General features: G+C 37.7%; 1 protein-coding gene across 2 annotated transcripts; it reads left to right on the forward strand.

Annotated features, from left to right (window-relative positions):
* The first annotated feature begins 618 nt into the window (after window positions 1–618).
* On the forward strand, window positions 619–10,893 carry LOC131969122 (bactericidal permeability-increasing protein-like). 2 transcript variants are annotated; one of them, XM_059330281.1, is made up of 16 exons: window positions 619–732; window positions 2,953–3,060; window positions 3,153–3,267; window positions 3,357–3,488; window positions 3,579–3,734; window positions 3,851–3,914; window positions 6,386–6,446; window positions 6,528–6,619; window positions 6,711–6,887; window positions 6,973–7,032; window positions 7,817–7,984; window positions 8,091–8,158; window positions 8,263–8,305; window positions 8,387–8,450; window positions 9,593–9,669; window positions 9,827–10,893. In XM_059330281.1, the coding sequence occupies exons 2-16, from the start codon at window positions 2,958–2,960 to the stop codon at window positions 9,866–9,868; spliced, it is 1,422 nt and encodes a 473-aa protein (XP_059186264.1). In that variant the 5' UTR covers window positions 619–732; window positions 2,953–2,957; the 3' UTR covers window positions 9,869–10,893. The 2 variants fall into 2 exon arrangements, with proteins under 2 accessions (XP_059186264.1, XP_059186265.1); XM_059330282.1 differs by lacking the exon at window positions 619–732 and having other exon boundaries at window positions 2,333–3,060.
* Window positions 10,894–14,651: the final 3,758 nt, after the last annotated feature.

Consider the following 14,651-nt stretch of genomic DNA (forward strand, 5'->3'; position numbering starts at 1 on the left):
GTGTGTCATATGTTCAGAATGTCATCAATTAGACTTTTAATGTGTGTGCCTTCAATTGTTTTTGAAGGTGACTTGCATTTTATATTTTTTAAGACCAAGTACAAGTAATAACTGCACTACAGGACGTACTTTAAAGCCAACTTCTTGGAAAAACCTTACAATAAAAACAAATGTGTTTTTTTTTAATTACATCATACTCTGTGATACATGTGAAATCCCAGTTCGGCGCCTTTCGAGAGGATGGAGAGCTTGATTTTATTCTCCATTATCACTTTGCTTTGTGTGTTATAAAGGCAAAAGCTGACAGAAAAGATGTAGCACATAAAATACTGTCACACACAAGACAGATCATTTAATTCTGCTACACAGTTAAATGGCAGCAGAAGCAGAGGTTTAATAAACACACAGTTTAGTGCTTTAAGTTCCTTTTTCATGCCTGGTATTTGCTCTTAAGTTCAGCTGAGGTGGTTCAGGTTTAGCTGCATTGACTTTCGGGAACACTCAGATAAGAGCACTGTTGGTATTTTGTGATATTGAAGAGATAGTAAGACAGCAGAAAAGTGAAACAGTGAAGTTACCAAGTTTTCTCATTGTTGCTTTATCTAGGGCAGTCCCAAAGCAAAGCTCAGTTCCTGATTGAGTAAGTGAATTACAGGCCATGTGCCTCCCTTCCTCTTTCACTCTGTCTTCTTGGCAATCTGACTGACATAACCGGACAAACTGCTGCTTCAGGTAAGAGTGGGTGTATATTCACTAGAAACGCTATTAACAAAATGTAGATTCTAGTGGGTTTGTTGAAGAGTATTTTCAAAGGCTGCAATTTAAAAATGTGTAAGTATGTTTTGTGCATTGTCGGTGTTGCTTCTGTTTTGGGATGTACCTCTTGATGATGAGCTACTTTCAGAAATTTAGTGCTGATGTCAGTATGTTTAGTCAGACATGAATGTTTCTGATTTTCTATGGGAATTAATTGTTTCTCTTTGATAAGCTGCTTTTTCACACTGAGGTTTTTGTTGTCAGACGGCACGTTCTGCCTGAACTGCACCTCTGACCCAAAATGAGACTTCCTTTAGAGAGCCTTAAACTGGTAGTCATGTTCTGCATTTTGTCAGGTCAGTCTGTCTGTTTACCATTCAATCTGTTCGTAAACATGTCCAGAGCCAAAACCTTACAAGCTACATGTTAAAGTTCAACCAATGTCATAAGCAAAAACAAGCGCTCTGTAATATTGGTTGGATGTTTTCAGTCTAAACAACTGATAGGAGTCGTGGTTGGTGGAGAAAATCAGCATGTGACAGACATAGGAACTGCTGACGTTGATATATTGCAATTGTGTCCGTCTTTCTAAACTGATTCAAATATGTTCAAAAAGGACACAAATGGTGGACTGGGCCTTTAATGTTAGACTAATCTAATAAGAGTCTGGTATGTCTGCTGACTTATCAGGGGTCATGTGGTTTCTTCTACAACAGTGACAGTCAGCTCTTTCTCAGGCAGGACTCACCAACACAAGCCTGCAGTGTACAGTACATTTACTCAAGTACTGCACTTAAGTACAGTTTTGTTTGTACTTTGCTTGGCTATTCTCATTTTATAGTTACAGTTTGAGTCATGGGGGCTGAAAGTAGTGGGTCCAAAGGGCCATTAGCCCCTCTTACTTTGTGCCTCGCCACACCGTGTACAAGCTTTGATGTTGGCAGTACTACCTTGTGGAATAGCCAACACTGGGTTTAAGTTGGTATGACAGTAGCATGTGTGCATGGCGAGTGTGTGTCCATAACATTCTAGAAATGTAATAACATTCTAGAACTGCGACTTACAATCAATAATGGTGACCTAACAATTTTGAATTTAGACTTTTAACTTCACATTTTAAAACTCAAAATTCTAGAACTGTTGTCTTTGCATGCTTTTATTATTATATTATTGGGATATCCTAACAGTACGGTCACTATTTGTGTGGGCCTAACATTCTAGAAGTGTACATCAAGATTCTAGCATTGTGACTTTCCATTACATACCTGTAACTTAACATTCTAGAACTCTAACTGAACATTCTAGAATCGTAATTTGTACGTGTAACTTATCCATATAGAACTATGCCGACCATGTTTTGAGTTGAGAAGTGCCAGTTCAGGCAGAGACAGCTAATAGTTGCATTGTGGTGCGATGTATGTAGCCTATAATGCACAACACGTAAATATGTGGAAACAAAAAATACTTTACTAGCAGTTTCATGGGGAAGTGAGTGCCCAAGGCGGCTTTCCAGGATGAAACACAGCCTCAGAGACTGACAGAGGCTAGTTTTATGAAAAGGAACATGGTACAAGGGGGTTTTCTTGCCACATTTTGCTCATGATACCCTAGAGCTGAGTCAGTAAGTACACCCATTTGCTTCACTGCTATTCAAGCTAGCTAGCCAACAGCACCTAAGGTTCAGTAGCATTAGCAGTTAATTTAGCTACAAGTAAAGAAATCTGGCCATGACTCAGTAAATCATAATGGAAACATATTCCCTGTCATCAAACTAACAAAAATAAAATTTAAAAATTACGACATGACACGAAAAAATATGATCAGGGCATCTCTAACTTAGGTAGGAAAGAAAATCGGATATTTTGTTGATTATACTACACTTTTACCTATATAGGATTTCAAATACAGACCATTTACATGCAATTAAGTATTTTAACATTCATTTATTTACTTAAGTAAATTTACTTTAGTAATATGTATAATGTTATGTTATGATCATCTATGAATGGGTTATATGAGTGAATAAGAAAACAGTAAGTTGTTATATAAAGCACTCATCTAAAAGAGGAAACATTAACTACTTCCCAAAAATTCCCTGCAGAAAAACACATGTCAATCAGACAAAAGCAGAAGCTTTGCCTGGTTGATGATGTCGTGTTCATGAAAAACAGACTTGTCCATTTAATCTCCCAACAGTCAAGATGTTCCTGTGTGAGTTGCTGGCTCTGGTGGCTTTACTCCCTATGACTTCAAGCACCAATCCTGGGGTACAGGTTAAACTAACAGAAAAAGGCATTGAATATGGTAAGGTCTGCACCACATTTTTACAACTCTTTCAACTGGAAAACACAAATCACTTCAGAGTTTCATTATCGAATTTCCATGCCCTTTTCTAGGCAGACAATTGGGGATGGCTTCAATTCTGCAGAAACTGAAAACCATCAAAGTTCCAGATATTTCAGGGACACAGAAGGTGTCTCCCATTGGCAAGGTCCAGTACAGCCTGACAAAGTAAGGCACCATTTCAACAATTCTGTAAATTCTGTCTGGAAGTGTGATACTTAAGGTGTTATTTCTTTCTTGCATGTTGTCTCTTCCAGTTTGCATATAGTGGATGTGGGATTACCAAAGTCTATGGTGGATCTGGTGCCAGGGACTGGTGTCAGATTATCCATTGGTAACGCCTTCATTAATCTGCAAGGGAACTGGAGGGTCAAGTACCTTCGAATAATGTTAGTGAGAAAAGATTTCTTCCTTGTACAGTACAGTTAAGTCCACTTTGTGATATGTCTGATGCAGCAGTGACTCCTCTCTTATAACAGAAAGGACAGCGGCTCTTTTGACTTGAATGTCAATGACCTCACTATCACTACAAGTGTTGCCATTAAGAGTGATGAGACAGGTCGACCTTCGGTCAGCAGTGTCAACTGTGCTGCCACTGTCGGCAGTGCAAGCATCAAATTCCATGGTGGAGCCAGGTAAAAATCCAGCTATGCACTATGTTTGAAACCATGTGAGGGAATGGAATGGGGTTTTTTTTCATGATAGTCCTACTGCATACTGCCCTAATTCCTATGGTTGCTATTCATTTTAGCTGGCTGTACAATCTCTTCAAATCCTTCGTTGATAAGGCTTTACGAAATGCAATGCAGAAACAGGTAAGTGCAAACCAGCCTCATACCCACTGTTTTTAATCACTGCCCTTCGTCTTGGGTTGTAGTATTTCATTTTAACACAATGAATTATCCAAAATAAAGCCAAAAGATCTCCTCTGTTCTTACAGAACTGTTACATATTTTATTTACACATAGGTAGTTGAATCAAATTGTTCCCAACCTATGACTAATACCCTAACAAAAGGGTCACAAGATGAACCTGAGGGGCCGTAAGATGATTATTGGGAGAGAAAAGAACAAAATACAGAGTTCTGATATACAAATCAGCTGCCATGTCCGGAGGTTGTAAGGGTTTTACATAGTTGAGTGTTGCGTTGAGCTATCTTGTGAAGGGGATAGCTCAGGAATGCCTGAAAGGAGATTCTTCAAGTGTGGCACAAACATCAACCTGAACTCAAGAATGAACTGACTGGATTTTGGCAGTGAAAGCTTAAAGGTTAAAATCACTGTGACATTATGTCCACCCCATTCACACAATATCTCCGGAATGCCTTGAGGAAAAGTCTTCAAATTCAGCACAAATGTTTACTTGGACTGAACTGATTACATTTTGGTGAAAGGATGAAAGGTTAGAGTCACTGCGATCTTATGTCTTTCTCATTCATATGAACGCAATACACTGGGAAAACCTTGAGGGAATGTGTTTAAATTTAACACCACTTAGAATTAGAGATGAATTCATTCGATTTAGATGTCAAAAGACAGGGGCCCTCATTTATCAAACGAGCGCAGATCTGAGCGTTTATTTCGTCTTACAACAGGGTTCATGTGTGCTTTCTCAAATGTTCGTATCTCGCTAATCACAGCGTAAGAATGATCGGCTGTTGATAAATGTGGCGGCTCGAAACAAGCGTCATTTAAATTTCACACCCTAATATATACCCGATTTAGATGCCTCGCCCCGAGTTTACGACAATGAAGGACGCAATACGGCCAAAAAGAGGATTTCTATTCCTTTTCTTTTTTTTGAGTCAGCTTTATTAGCAAAGTGCACCATCACAAATAACAACAGGAGGAAATAGACATTTCACAGAAATATGCAGCGACTGAGGTTTATAACATAAAAGTACTTATAGTTATAGTTATAGGTAAATTTTAATTCCAAAAGAAGAGGAGTTTCTCAGAGGCAGAAAGTGAAACACTGATGTCAAACAGCTGCAACAGAGCAAACTGTTTTTTTTGACAGCAAAAAAAGTGAAAAGGAAGGAAATCAGTGCTGTTGTTAGCCTTCAACTCCTGGTGATTTTGGAATATTTGATTTATACATTGTGATATATATAAAGCCTAATAGCCTATATAATATTCAAATACTGTTGTTATTATAATGATTGAGAGATATTATTCACTTCTTTACATTTAGTAGAGTTCTGTCCCAGTTAGAGGAGCGTGTGGCAGCGCTGATTGGAAATGTTTCTTTTGGGGCAGAACCACTGGTGAAGGAGACACTGACGCTCCGGTCTGCAGAAGACAACAACATTTAATAGCCTCGGCTAGTATAGGTAGAGCTATAGTGATATAGCCTAAACATGCTTTGGTTTGTCACCATTTAAAAAACAAAACACCACAGGGTTTTATCAGCTCCAGACATCAATACTATAGTCTAAGATCAATTCTCCGTCTCAGACATGCGGACTTCACACTGACTGAAATTTGCGTACACGAGCTGAGAGCAGACTGAGATCTGATCGAAACCTCCGCTCACGTCCAAATTGATAAATGCCGAGCCTTACGTAGAAATGATCGTACGCCCACTTTACACTCACTTTCTGTTGTACGCTCGTTTGATAAATGAGGGCCAGAGTCACTGTGACCAAACAAAATCAATTTCAAGCCATAACTCAAGAATCCATACACTAATTATGACAAAATTTCACAGCAGTGTCCAAAATGATAAAATGGTGAAGTGATTACAATTCATATTCAATAGGTCAAAGGTCAATGTGACTTTGACATCATGATATCCTGCAAAGCACGTTTCCGGCCATAATACACCGCCATGAGACAGGGACAGAAGGGGAGACTGATATTTATTTATTTTTAAATGTTTAACTGACTTTGCATCAAAATGTGCATTTCAGCTCAGTCAGTAGGGGCAACTTTTCGTCTCATGATTGTTAATGCATACAATCCACTTCAGAAAACAAAACTGATATGATAAGACATTTTTCCAGTGAAGATCTGTCAGAATGAAACATTAGTATCAGAGATAGCCAGGATGTGTATTTACTCTTTTGTCTAAAATCAATAACAACAAAGTTAGACATTATCACAAAGAAGAATGGATTGTGGATGACACATTTCTCTGCTGTTGGTTACCATTGGACTCTAATGTGCACTGTAACCACTTTAATGTTCTTTATACATTAAATACATTCTGCAGTCAAAATTCACTGTGTGGCACCAAGTTCTTTTGGAGTCTGGGAAGATGTTTTTCTGGTCTTTTCTTGTTGCAGATCTGCCCTCTGGTGGGCGAAGCAGTAACTGACTTGAACCCTCACTTGAAAACTCTCAATGGTAAAACATTATATTTATTTTAAATATTTGTATTTTTCATTAATGCTGAATATATAAAATAACATTTCTACTTCACTGCAGTTTTAGCCAAGGTGGATCAGTATGCTGAGATTGAATATTCCATGGTGTCATCACCCACAGTTTCAAACTCATCAATAGACTTCAGCCTAAAGGTAAAGAAGTATATATGCTTTAACAGCACACTTTATATATCTGAATCCTCTGTCCCAACATTCCCGTTTCTGTTATTTCTTTGTCCTTAAGGGGGAATTTTACAACATCGGGAAGCATCAGGAGCCTCCGTTCTCCCCCACAGCCTTTTCTATGCCGCCCCAGATCAACAACATGTTGTACATAGGCATGTCAGCCTTCACCGCCAACTCTGCAGCTTTCGTCTACAACACAGCTGGAGCCCTCAGCCTCTACATCACTGATGATATGGTGAGCTGCACCCTCCTGATTCACTCATGAATCTTCTTTCATGACGTCACACTGATCTACAACTTACCTGGCTCTGTCACAACAGATCCCACACAGCTCTCCTCTCCGACTCAACACCAGAACGTTCGGAACCTTCATCCCACAGGTGACAACCCATTTCACTGATTTCATAAGTATTATTATGGGCTGAAATATGTGCCACCAGAAACTGAATTTGAATTATTTATATTTGAATTTGAATTGATTAGCTTGAATAATTGCATTAAAAAAAAACTGAATTTGAATCACATAATTTGAATTTGTTTTGTTCAATTTGAATCATTGCATTGGAAAAACTGGATCTGAATTGTAATTTGAAATTTAATTTATTAGTTTGGAACTGAACATTCAGTTCTCACAATTCAAATTCAGTTCACAAAATTCAATTTGAATTTTCTGTGACTAACATCCGGGTAGTTGAGGCAGAGCAATCGAGCACAGATACACAGAGCGCCTCTTCGACCAATCAGCACCTCCGTTTTCTTTTGTAACATTTGTTGCCATCCGGTTGCCAGAGCACCTCTTCGGCCAATCAGCACATCCGTTTTCTGTGCTCGATTGCTCTGCCTTAACTACCCGTATGTTCGTCGCAGAAATTTGAAATTTAATTTTGCGAACTGAATTTGAATTGTGAGAACTGAATGTTCAGTTCCAAACTAATACATTCAATTTCAAATCACAATTCAGATTCAGTTTTTTTAATGCAATGATTCAAATTATACAATACATATTAAAATTATGTGATTCAAATTCATTTTTTTAATGCAATTATTCAAGTTAAATTCAAATTCAAATATAAATAATTCAAATTCGGTTTCTGGTGGCACATATTTTAGCCCATAGATTATCTTTATTGACAATTTCACAGCCATGTATCGGTGTATTTTCAGATTGCAAAGCTTTATCCAGGTCTGATGATGAAATTGCTGGTGAAGACGGTGAAGAATCCCATCATCACTTTTCAGCCCAACAACCTGACAGTTCAGGCCCTATGCACAGTGACGGCCTATGCTATTCAGCCAAACGCCACACTTTCCCCTCTCTTTGTCCTAAACTTGGTAGGTTATACAGTACGAATGTTAAAAAAAAAAGTTTTTAAAAGGCCAGGCCAGGCCATTTGTGTGGATCAGAGTCTGTAACTTTCTCATCATATTATTTTTGCAGGAGACTAGTGTCAGTGCCCGGGTGTTTGTCAGTGGAATGAGGCTGGCTGGAGCTGTCACCCTAAACAAGTGAGTTACTCAGAAATCACAACTTGTTCGCTAAAGAGTAAAATGGGGCCAAACGGTCCTTGTAAGGATGGAAATCACAGTCTAATTTTGCCTAATTTTCACAGAATGGATTTGACCCTGGGGACAAGTTATGTGGGAGAGTTTCAGGTGAGAACTGCATTCTAACAGGAATCACAGTGTGCAGCATCAGTACCCACATAACAAACTAACCCTCACCCTAACCTGCAGGTCAGATCCCTTGACAACATCTTCCAAATGGTTCTCAAAGTGGTTGTGATACCTAAACTGAATGGTGAGATCTTGCATTTTGATTTTCTACTTTATATGGACAAGGTACCAGGTCATGTGCCCAGGCACTTGCATGCAGATTAATGGGAGTTTATGGAGTTGACTCTGATTTAAGTTCCAAATCCAAAATGACCAGTATGACTTAAAAAGCATTTTTTATTTCAAAATCCAACCTTTTCTGACCCACTGTATAATATGCTTTATTGTATATTATGTGTGGTAATGCATGGTTGTTGATATTATACAATCCCCTAAGGGCAATAAAGGTTTATTTAATTTAGTGGAAGATGGAATGAAACATATCCTGCCTGATATATTTGTTATATATTAGCAGACTATACCAGTGGTTACCAACCTTTCTTTGTATGAAGTAGCCTTCCCCCACAGCCCAATAACAGAAGGGCACTCAGAGAATGTAAAACCTTTGCAGAGGCCATGCCTTATCTTGCAGAGTTAACAGGTGTGAGAAATACTATAATGTAACTGCCCTGTAATTCCATCCACTCGTCTTCCTTGGCCCATGCTACACCCTCAAGTCTTATGGCTGCTATTAGCTGGTACTGAATAAACAAAGTAACTCTGAGCAGCCTGAACAATCCCAATGACTTTAGATGGGCAATGTTGACATGCTAATTGTTCTGCTTATTATAATACTTGCAGGACATTACTGCTTTATTATACCGGTCAACATCTTACCCTCACATACATACATGCGTTTAAACTGACTGAAGTTGGTGTGGCCTGTGCTGCAGTCAAACTGGTCATTTATGGTGTGCTTGTGTGTTTGTCAGCAGGATTACAAAAACTGGTTGAAACATCAATTTTTATTTTTTTTTTTACCTTCTTGCACATCGCTAGTATGTATATTTGTTTTGGTTTTCAACGGAGTTATATTGAACATGTTTTTTTTCTCTCCTATTATCTTCAAGCAGGCTACATTTTAATCCGATGTGTCTTACTTTTTGTATTTCTTTTTTATGTGTATTTCAATGTCAATGTGAAGCTCTTTGAACTGCATTTAAACCATGAATTGTACTACATAATTAAAACTGAATATAAAACCCCCCTTTTTTTTTTAAATCACTCTAGTGTTTGTTACATTGCAGTTTTGTGAGTTTATCTAAATATATGAATTCTGCTTCATAGTTCAACTTGCAAAGGGATACCCACTTCCTACACTTGGAAAGATGAAGCTTGTGAACACTGATCTTCAGGTCCTGAAGGTCAGAGACTGGATGTTTTCTATACAACTGCATGTTTTTGAGCTAGCTACTTTTATTATATGATGGGGATATAAATGAGGGCCAATAACAGAATTCTGAATTCATTTTGAATTTGTTGCTAACTGCTTTTGCTTTTGCTGCTTTCATTTTTCTGAAGGACCATGTGCTGATTGGGACAGATGTCCAGTTCACGGGTTGAATGGCGTTTGTGGAATCTCTCACAATGAATTATTGCATTGTGGAATGCTGTCATGAAGACACAGCGACACAGAGTTCAACTATCTGAGAGAAAATGTAAAAGAAAAAAACAAATGATGTACCTATATTACTTATCCTAAGTCTTTGAGGAATTCAGAAATGATGTTTACATTTGGATATCACCTCAGATTTTTTATCTTTTTTTTTTTTAAATGTGAACTCAGATCAGTCTTCCACATATAAGGTGTAGAAGTGAACTTTTACCAGGGTCACTGTAGTCTTGTCACAAAAGGACTCTGTCTGCAGGAGAGGGTTTCCTGTCTTCATAATGATGTTTCTTTAAATAACCTAAGCCATTTATGAGCAGAAAGCTGCTTGGTTTTTCATGACTGATTATTTTTACCTTGCCCTTTTTATGAGTGGAGTTTGTTTGTTGATTCAATTTCATTTTATTTAAGGTATGCCTGCATCTGACCCTTACTAGATTATTTAGGGCAATAGCAATAATAAAGAAACTATAAGCAACTTTCAGATTGTTTTGATTTTGGTGGCCACTGCGAACAAAAACGGTAATGTTTCCATGAGCACCATAAGCAGCCTTGTATTGTAAAGATCTTGGTCTGGTTAGTGTGTGCATTCAATTTAGAAGCAACTGAAAGATGCAACCTATTTTCAATACTAATTTTCTTTTTTAAACACAACTATTTAGAAGATACATGTAAGTAAGTGTAATATGACGATGTCCAATATCTAAGAAGCTGATTGAGAAAATGCAGTTTCGGGATTCACAATTGGTTATTTATTCATACTGACAGTGAGTGGGACAATTTTCAGTCCAAAAATAAGCAGTGCTCTCTTATGGAAATGCTACGTCTGTATCAGTGACAATGTTTCTTAAAAAATTCTTTGATATTTCTGTACTGCAACTTTCTTGTTATTTAGCCAATCATATTATATCTGTAATATACAAATATCTACTGATAATATCAGCCGTATAAGCAATGCTCTATTCTGATAATATCAGTATGTACAATGCCTATAAAAAGTATTCATCCCCCCTTGGTTGTTTCATCCTTTTGTTGCTTTTACGCATGAAGTCATGGTCAATATAGTTTGAGTTTTTTGACAAGAATTTGCAAGAAAACAACAACCTCTAATTTCAAAGTGAAAACAGATTTTTCAAAATAATGTCAATTAATTAAAAATATATAAGGTAAAGTAAATGGCTGCATAAATATTCATCTCCTTTAAAGTAACTGAAGTAATTCAACAGAGGTCCAGCTAGTTTATGCCGGCAGTGTCACTGTTACATATACAGATCACCTGAGTGCAGCTGATGTGTGTCAAGTGATTTTTTTTTTTGAGTAATATTTTTATCGCAACATAGACAAAAACAACAAACAACAACACACTGTGGCCACAAAAAAACAAAACTACTTATTATGTAATACAGACAATACAATGAAAATGCTCTGTCCCATTACAATTGACAGTGATGTGGCAAACACATATTTGGAAAGAAACATAGTAGTAAAACATTTTTAACAGTAATCTTAATTTCCATTTCGAGAGAAAATGCTTTGTTTTTTTGAAAGGAAAATTAAAAATAATAATCATAATTATAGGTAAATTAATGTCCTACCTTGTAACCCAAAATCATCAGTTAGTCAGTTTTCTTCATTGCATCTATCATCCATTTTAATACAATAGTTGTGAGTCCTTTACCAGCATATTTAAAGAAGGGTGTCCAGATCTTTAAAAAAAAAAATCATCCATTTTACATTTAAATCTGTGTTAGATATTCCATTGGTATAAAGTCATATATCACTTTGTGCGAGCCCCCAATTGTTGGAAGTGCATTATCAATCCATCTGAACAATATATTCTTTTGAGCAGCAAATGTGAGAATACTGAGCAGCCTTCTTTGATGAGTCCCTTTAATATGAGGACTGGGTAAATCGAGAAGCAGAACCTGTGGATCAGCACCAAGCTGGACAAAAAAAATCAAATTAAGTTTGCTAACACTTTTACCCCAGTACTCCTCAATATATTTTCAGTCAAACTTGAATTGATCCTGTGTCTGAGCTGTGGGGTAATATGCAAATTATGTAATATTCTAAACTGAGTCTCTCTGGTTCTGTTACATATGGAGATCTCTCTAGCAAACCGCCATATTTCAGGCCAAGTTGACTCGTCTATTGTAAGATTGAAATCAGCATTCCATTTGTGTCGAAGATACTCTCAAGTCACATTGCTAGCAGAGATTAGCTCAGCATAACGCCGGCCGAGAACTGCTTTCTTGCCTCTACCAAGGAGTAAACGCTCCATCTGCGAATGACAGTCAACATGATACACGCTCGGAATCGGAGTGTTCGGAATTCGAATTCGGAGTGAAACTGCAAATTTGCAAATATCTGAAGAAGTGATTTCTGGGGAGACCATATTTCTGCCGTATCTGTTCAAATGTGAGCATCACGCCTTTAGCAAATAAATGTCCCAGAGTTTAAATCCCCTTCTCCTCCCACACCTTAAATCCCTTATCTGAGCATCCTGGGGCAAAATCCATGTTACCATATATTGAAGCTAACTAGGACAATGTTTTAGATCAACCCTCTAACGTTTTTATTGCTTGCCAAGCTTGCAGACTTGTTCTAATTAAGATGTTATAGTCCCTAACATTCTTAGTCCAGGGAAAATAATGACTTGAGAGGCTGATTCCAGGTCTAGCCACACTGATTCTGGATTACTATTAATCTACTCATCGAAGCTGTGCAGCCAGATGATAGAGCCTAATATTGGGGACGGCTAGGCCTCCCTGCTCTACAGACATTTGCAATTTAGCCAACTTTAGTTGTGTTTTCTTTCTGTTCTAAATAAATGTAGTGATCCAGCCATTCACCCCTCTAACTGTTTTATAATTAAGTCAAATAGGGACCATTTGAAACTGATAAAGTAATCTTGGTATAAAATGCATTTTGAGTAAGGCAATTCAACCCATTGACAGTGGAAGAGATCTGTCCAAGTCATCACATATACGCTTCAAAAGAGGTTCAAAGTTTGTATTTTGTGATCTCTTCCACCAACTGAAATTCCAGTGACATCCGGACTTTTCCTAATAGCTTCTGCAAGGGGCTTGATCACTACAGCAAACAACAATGGGGATAAAGGGCACCCGTGCCCAAAGGGAAGTAAGAGGAGAGCTGGCCACTGATCCCAACAGCAGCTAGTGGTTTGCTATATATCAATCCAACCCAGCAGCTGAAAACGTCTCCAAGCCCAAAGGCATTCAAAGTGGAAAAAAGAAAGTGCCATTCGACTCTTTCGATGGCTTTTTCAGCATCTAGACTAATCAACATACTGGACAGTTTCTGCTGATGGCATAACTAATTACATTTAACAGCCTTCTCATATTGTTACAGGAGTTCCTGCCAATAATGAACCTGGTCTGATCTGTATTGATAATGGAGGGTAAAACCTTCTCAAGACGCTTCTCAATGCTAATATTGTAGATAATATTAAATCAACATTTAAGAGGCTAATAGGTCGATATGAAGGACATTCATCAGCTGGTTTTCCTTTTTGAAGTATAAGGCTAATATTGGCCTCTGTAAGTGATCTAGGTTATGAGCCTTTATTAAATGATTAGTTTAGCATCTCCAAAAAAAAGGACCCATAAGCTCTAATTTAAAATATTCATAGAATTCACAGCTAAGGCCGTCTGGGCCGGGAGATTTCCCTGATTGTAAGGTCTAGAATGCCTCTAAAACCTCCTGCTTCTTAATTGGTTCATTTAGACCCTGTTTTTGTTGCCCCATTAATTTAGGTAAAGTAAGCTTTGACATGAATTTATCAATCAAGTCCTGTGCCCCTGGCGGCTCCTCACTGCTATTTAACTAACTATATAAAAAAAAATTAAAAACCCTATAAATATTAACTGTATCAGATTTACTATGTCCATTTGTGTCTTTAATGGATGAAACTGCCTGAGAGTCAGTTCTCTTGTTCACAAGTCTTGTAAGATACTTACTTGGTTTATTACCATACTCATAAAGTCTTATCAGAGGGATATTTTGCATATATATTCTCCAAATCAGCAAGTTTGCCTTCTAAATTGCTTTGGGCTTCTAAGGATTTGCGTTGTTTACTTCTAATATAGGAGATAATCAGGCCTCTAGCATAAACTTTACAGTTTTACCATAATACTGATGGGGTAACATCTGGGGTGTTATTTATTGAATAAAAGATGTCAAATTCTGATTTGAAGTAAGAAATTAATTTGGGATCACTAAGTAAGTGTGTATTGAACCTCCAGGAATTAGAAGAGCACTGTTTCTCAGTAAATAGCAACTGCAAAAATACTGGGCTGTGATCAGAAATAGAAACAGTTATATAAATTGCAAAACACAGCAGAGGTTAGCATCAACTTGGTGTAACCCAGTGACAAAAAAGGATTAGAACAAAACCCAAAATGTATTAAAAAATTGGGGAATGTTCCTTTAGAAAATCTGTGAAGGATCAGAAACCAAAGTCGGCCTCTGTTTGAGTTGATTGACAGGTCAGGGCAATATCTGCAAGCCGGCTCGACAGCAGGGAAGGCGAGACAAAGGAGAAGCGACCAGGAGCTTTAAAAAAGTTCTGTTTGTCTCCTCTATTTACCTCGTAAGCTAGCGAACTGCATGATGCTAATGTAGCTAACCGTCTGATGCTAGGTTGCCTGCACGTCACTGAAGGTTGTAAATGTGTTCACTGCGCAGTTGCAGTTGTTGCTAATAGTGGGTTGAAGC

The sequence above is a fragment of the Centropristis striata genome, chromosome 3 (assembly GCF_030273125.1).
Source record: "Centropristis striata isolate RG_2023a ecotype Rhode Island chromosome 3, C.striata_1.0, whole genome shotgun sequence".
NCBI lineage: Eukaryota > Metazoa > Chordata > Actinopteri > Perciformes > Serranidae > Centropristis > Centropristis striata.

Excerpts from the sequence above, each read along its gene's own strand:
- LOC131969122 (XM_059330281.1), top strand. The coding sequence starts at position 2,958 with ATGTTCCTGTGTGAGTTGCTGGCTCTGGTGGCTTTACTCCCTATGACT. Across the intron at positions 6,447-6,527 it reads TCACTTGAAAACTCTCAATG|TTTTAGCCAAGGTGGATCAG; the intron begins GTAAAACATTAT and ends ACTTCACTGCAG. Across the intron at positions 8,306-8,386 it reads GTTATGTGGGAGAGTTTCAG|GTCAGATCCCTTGACAACAT; the intron begins GTGAGAACTGCA and ends CCTAACCTGCAG.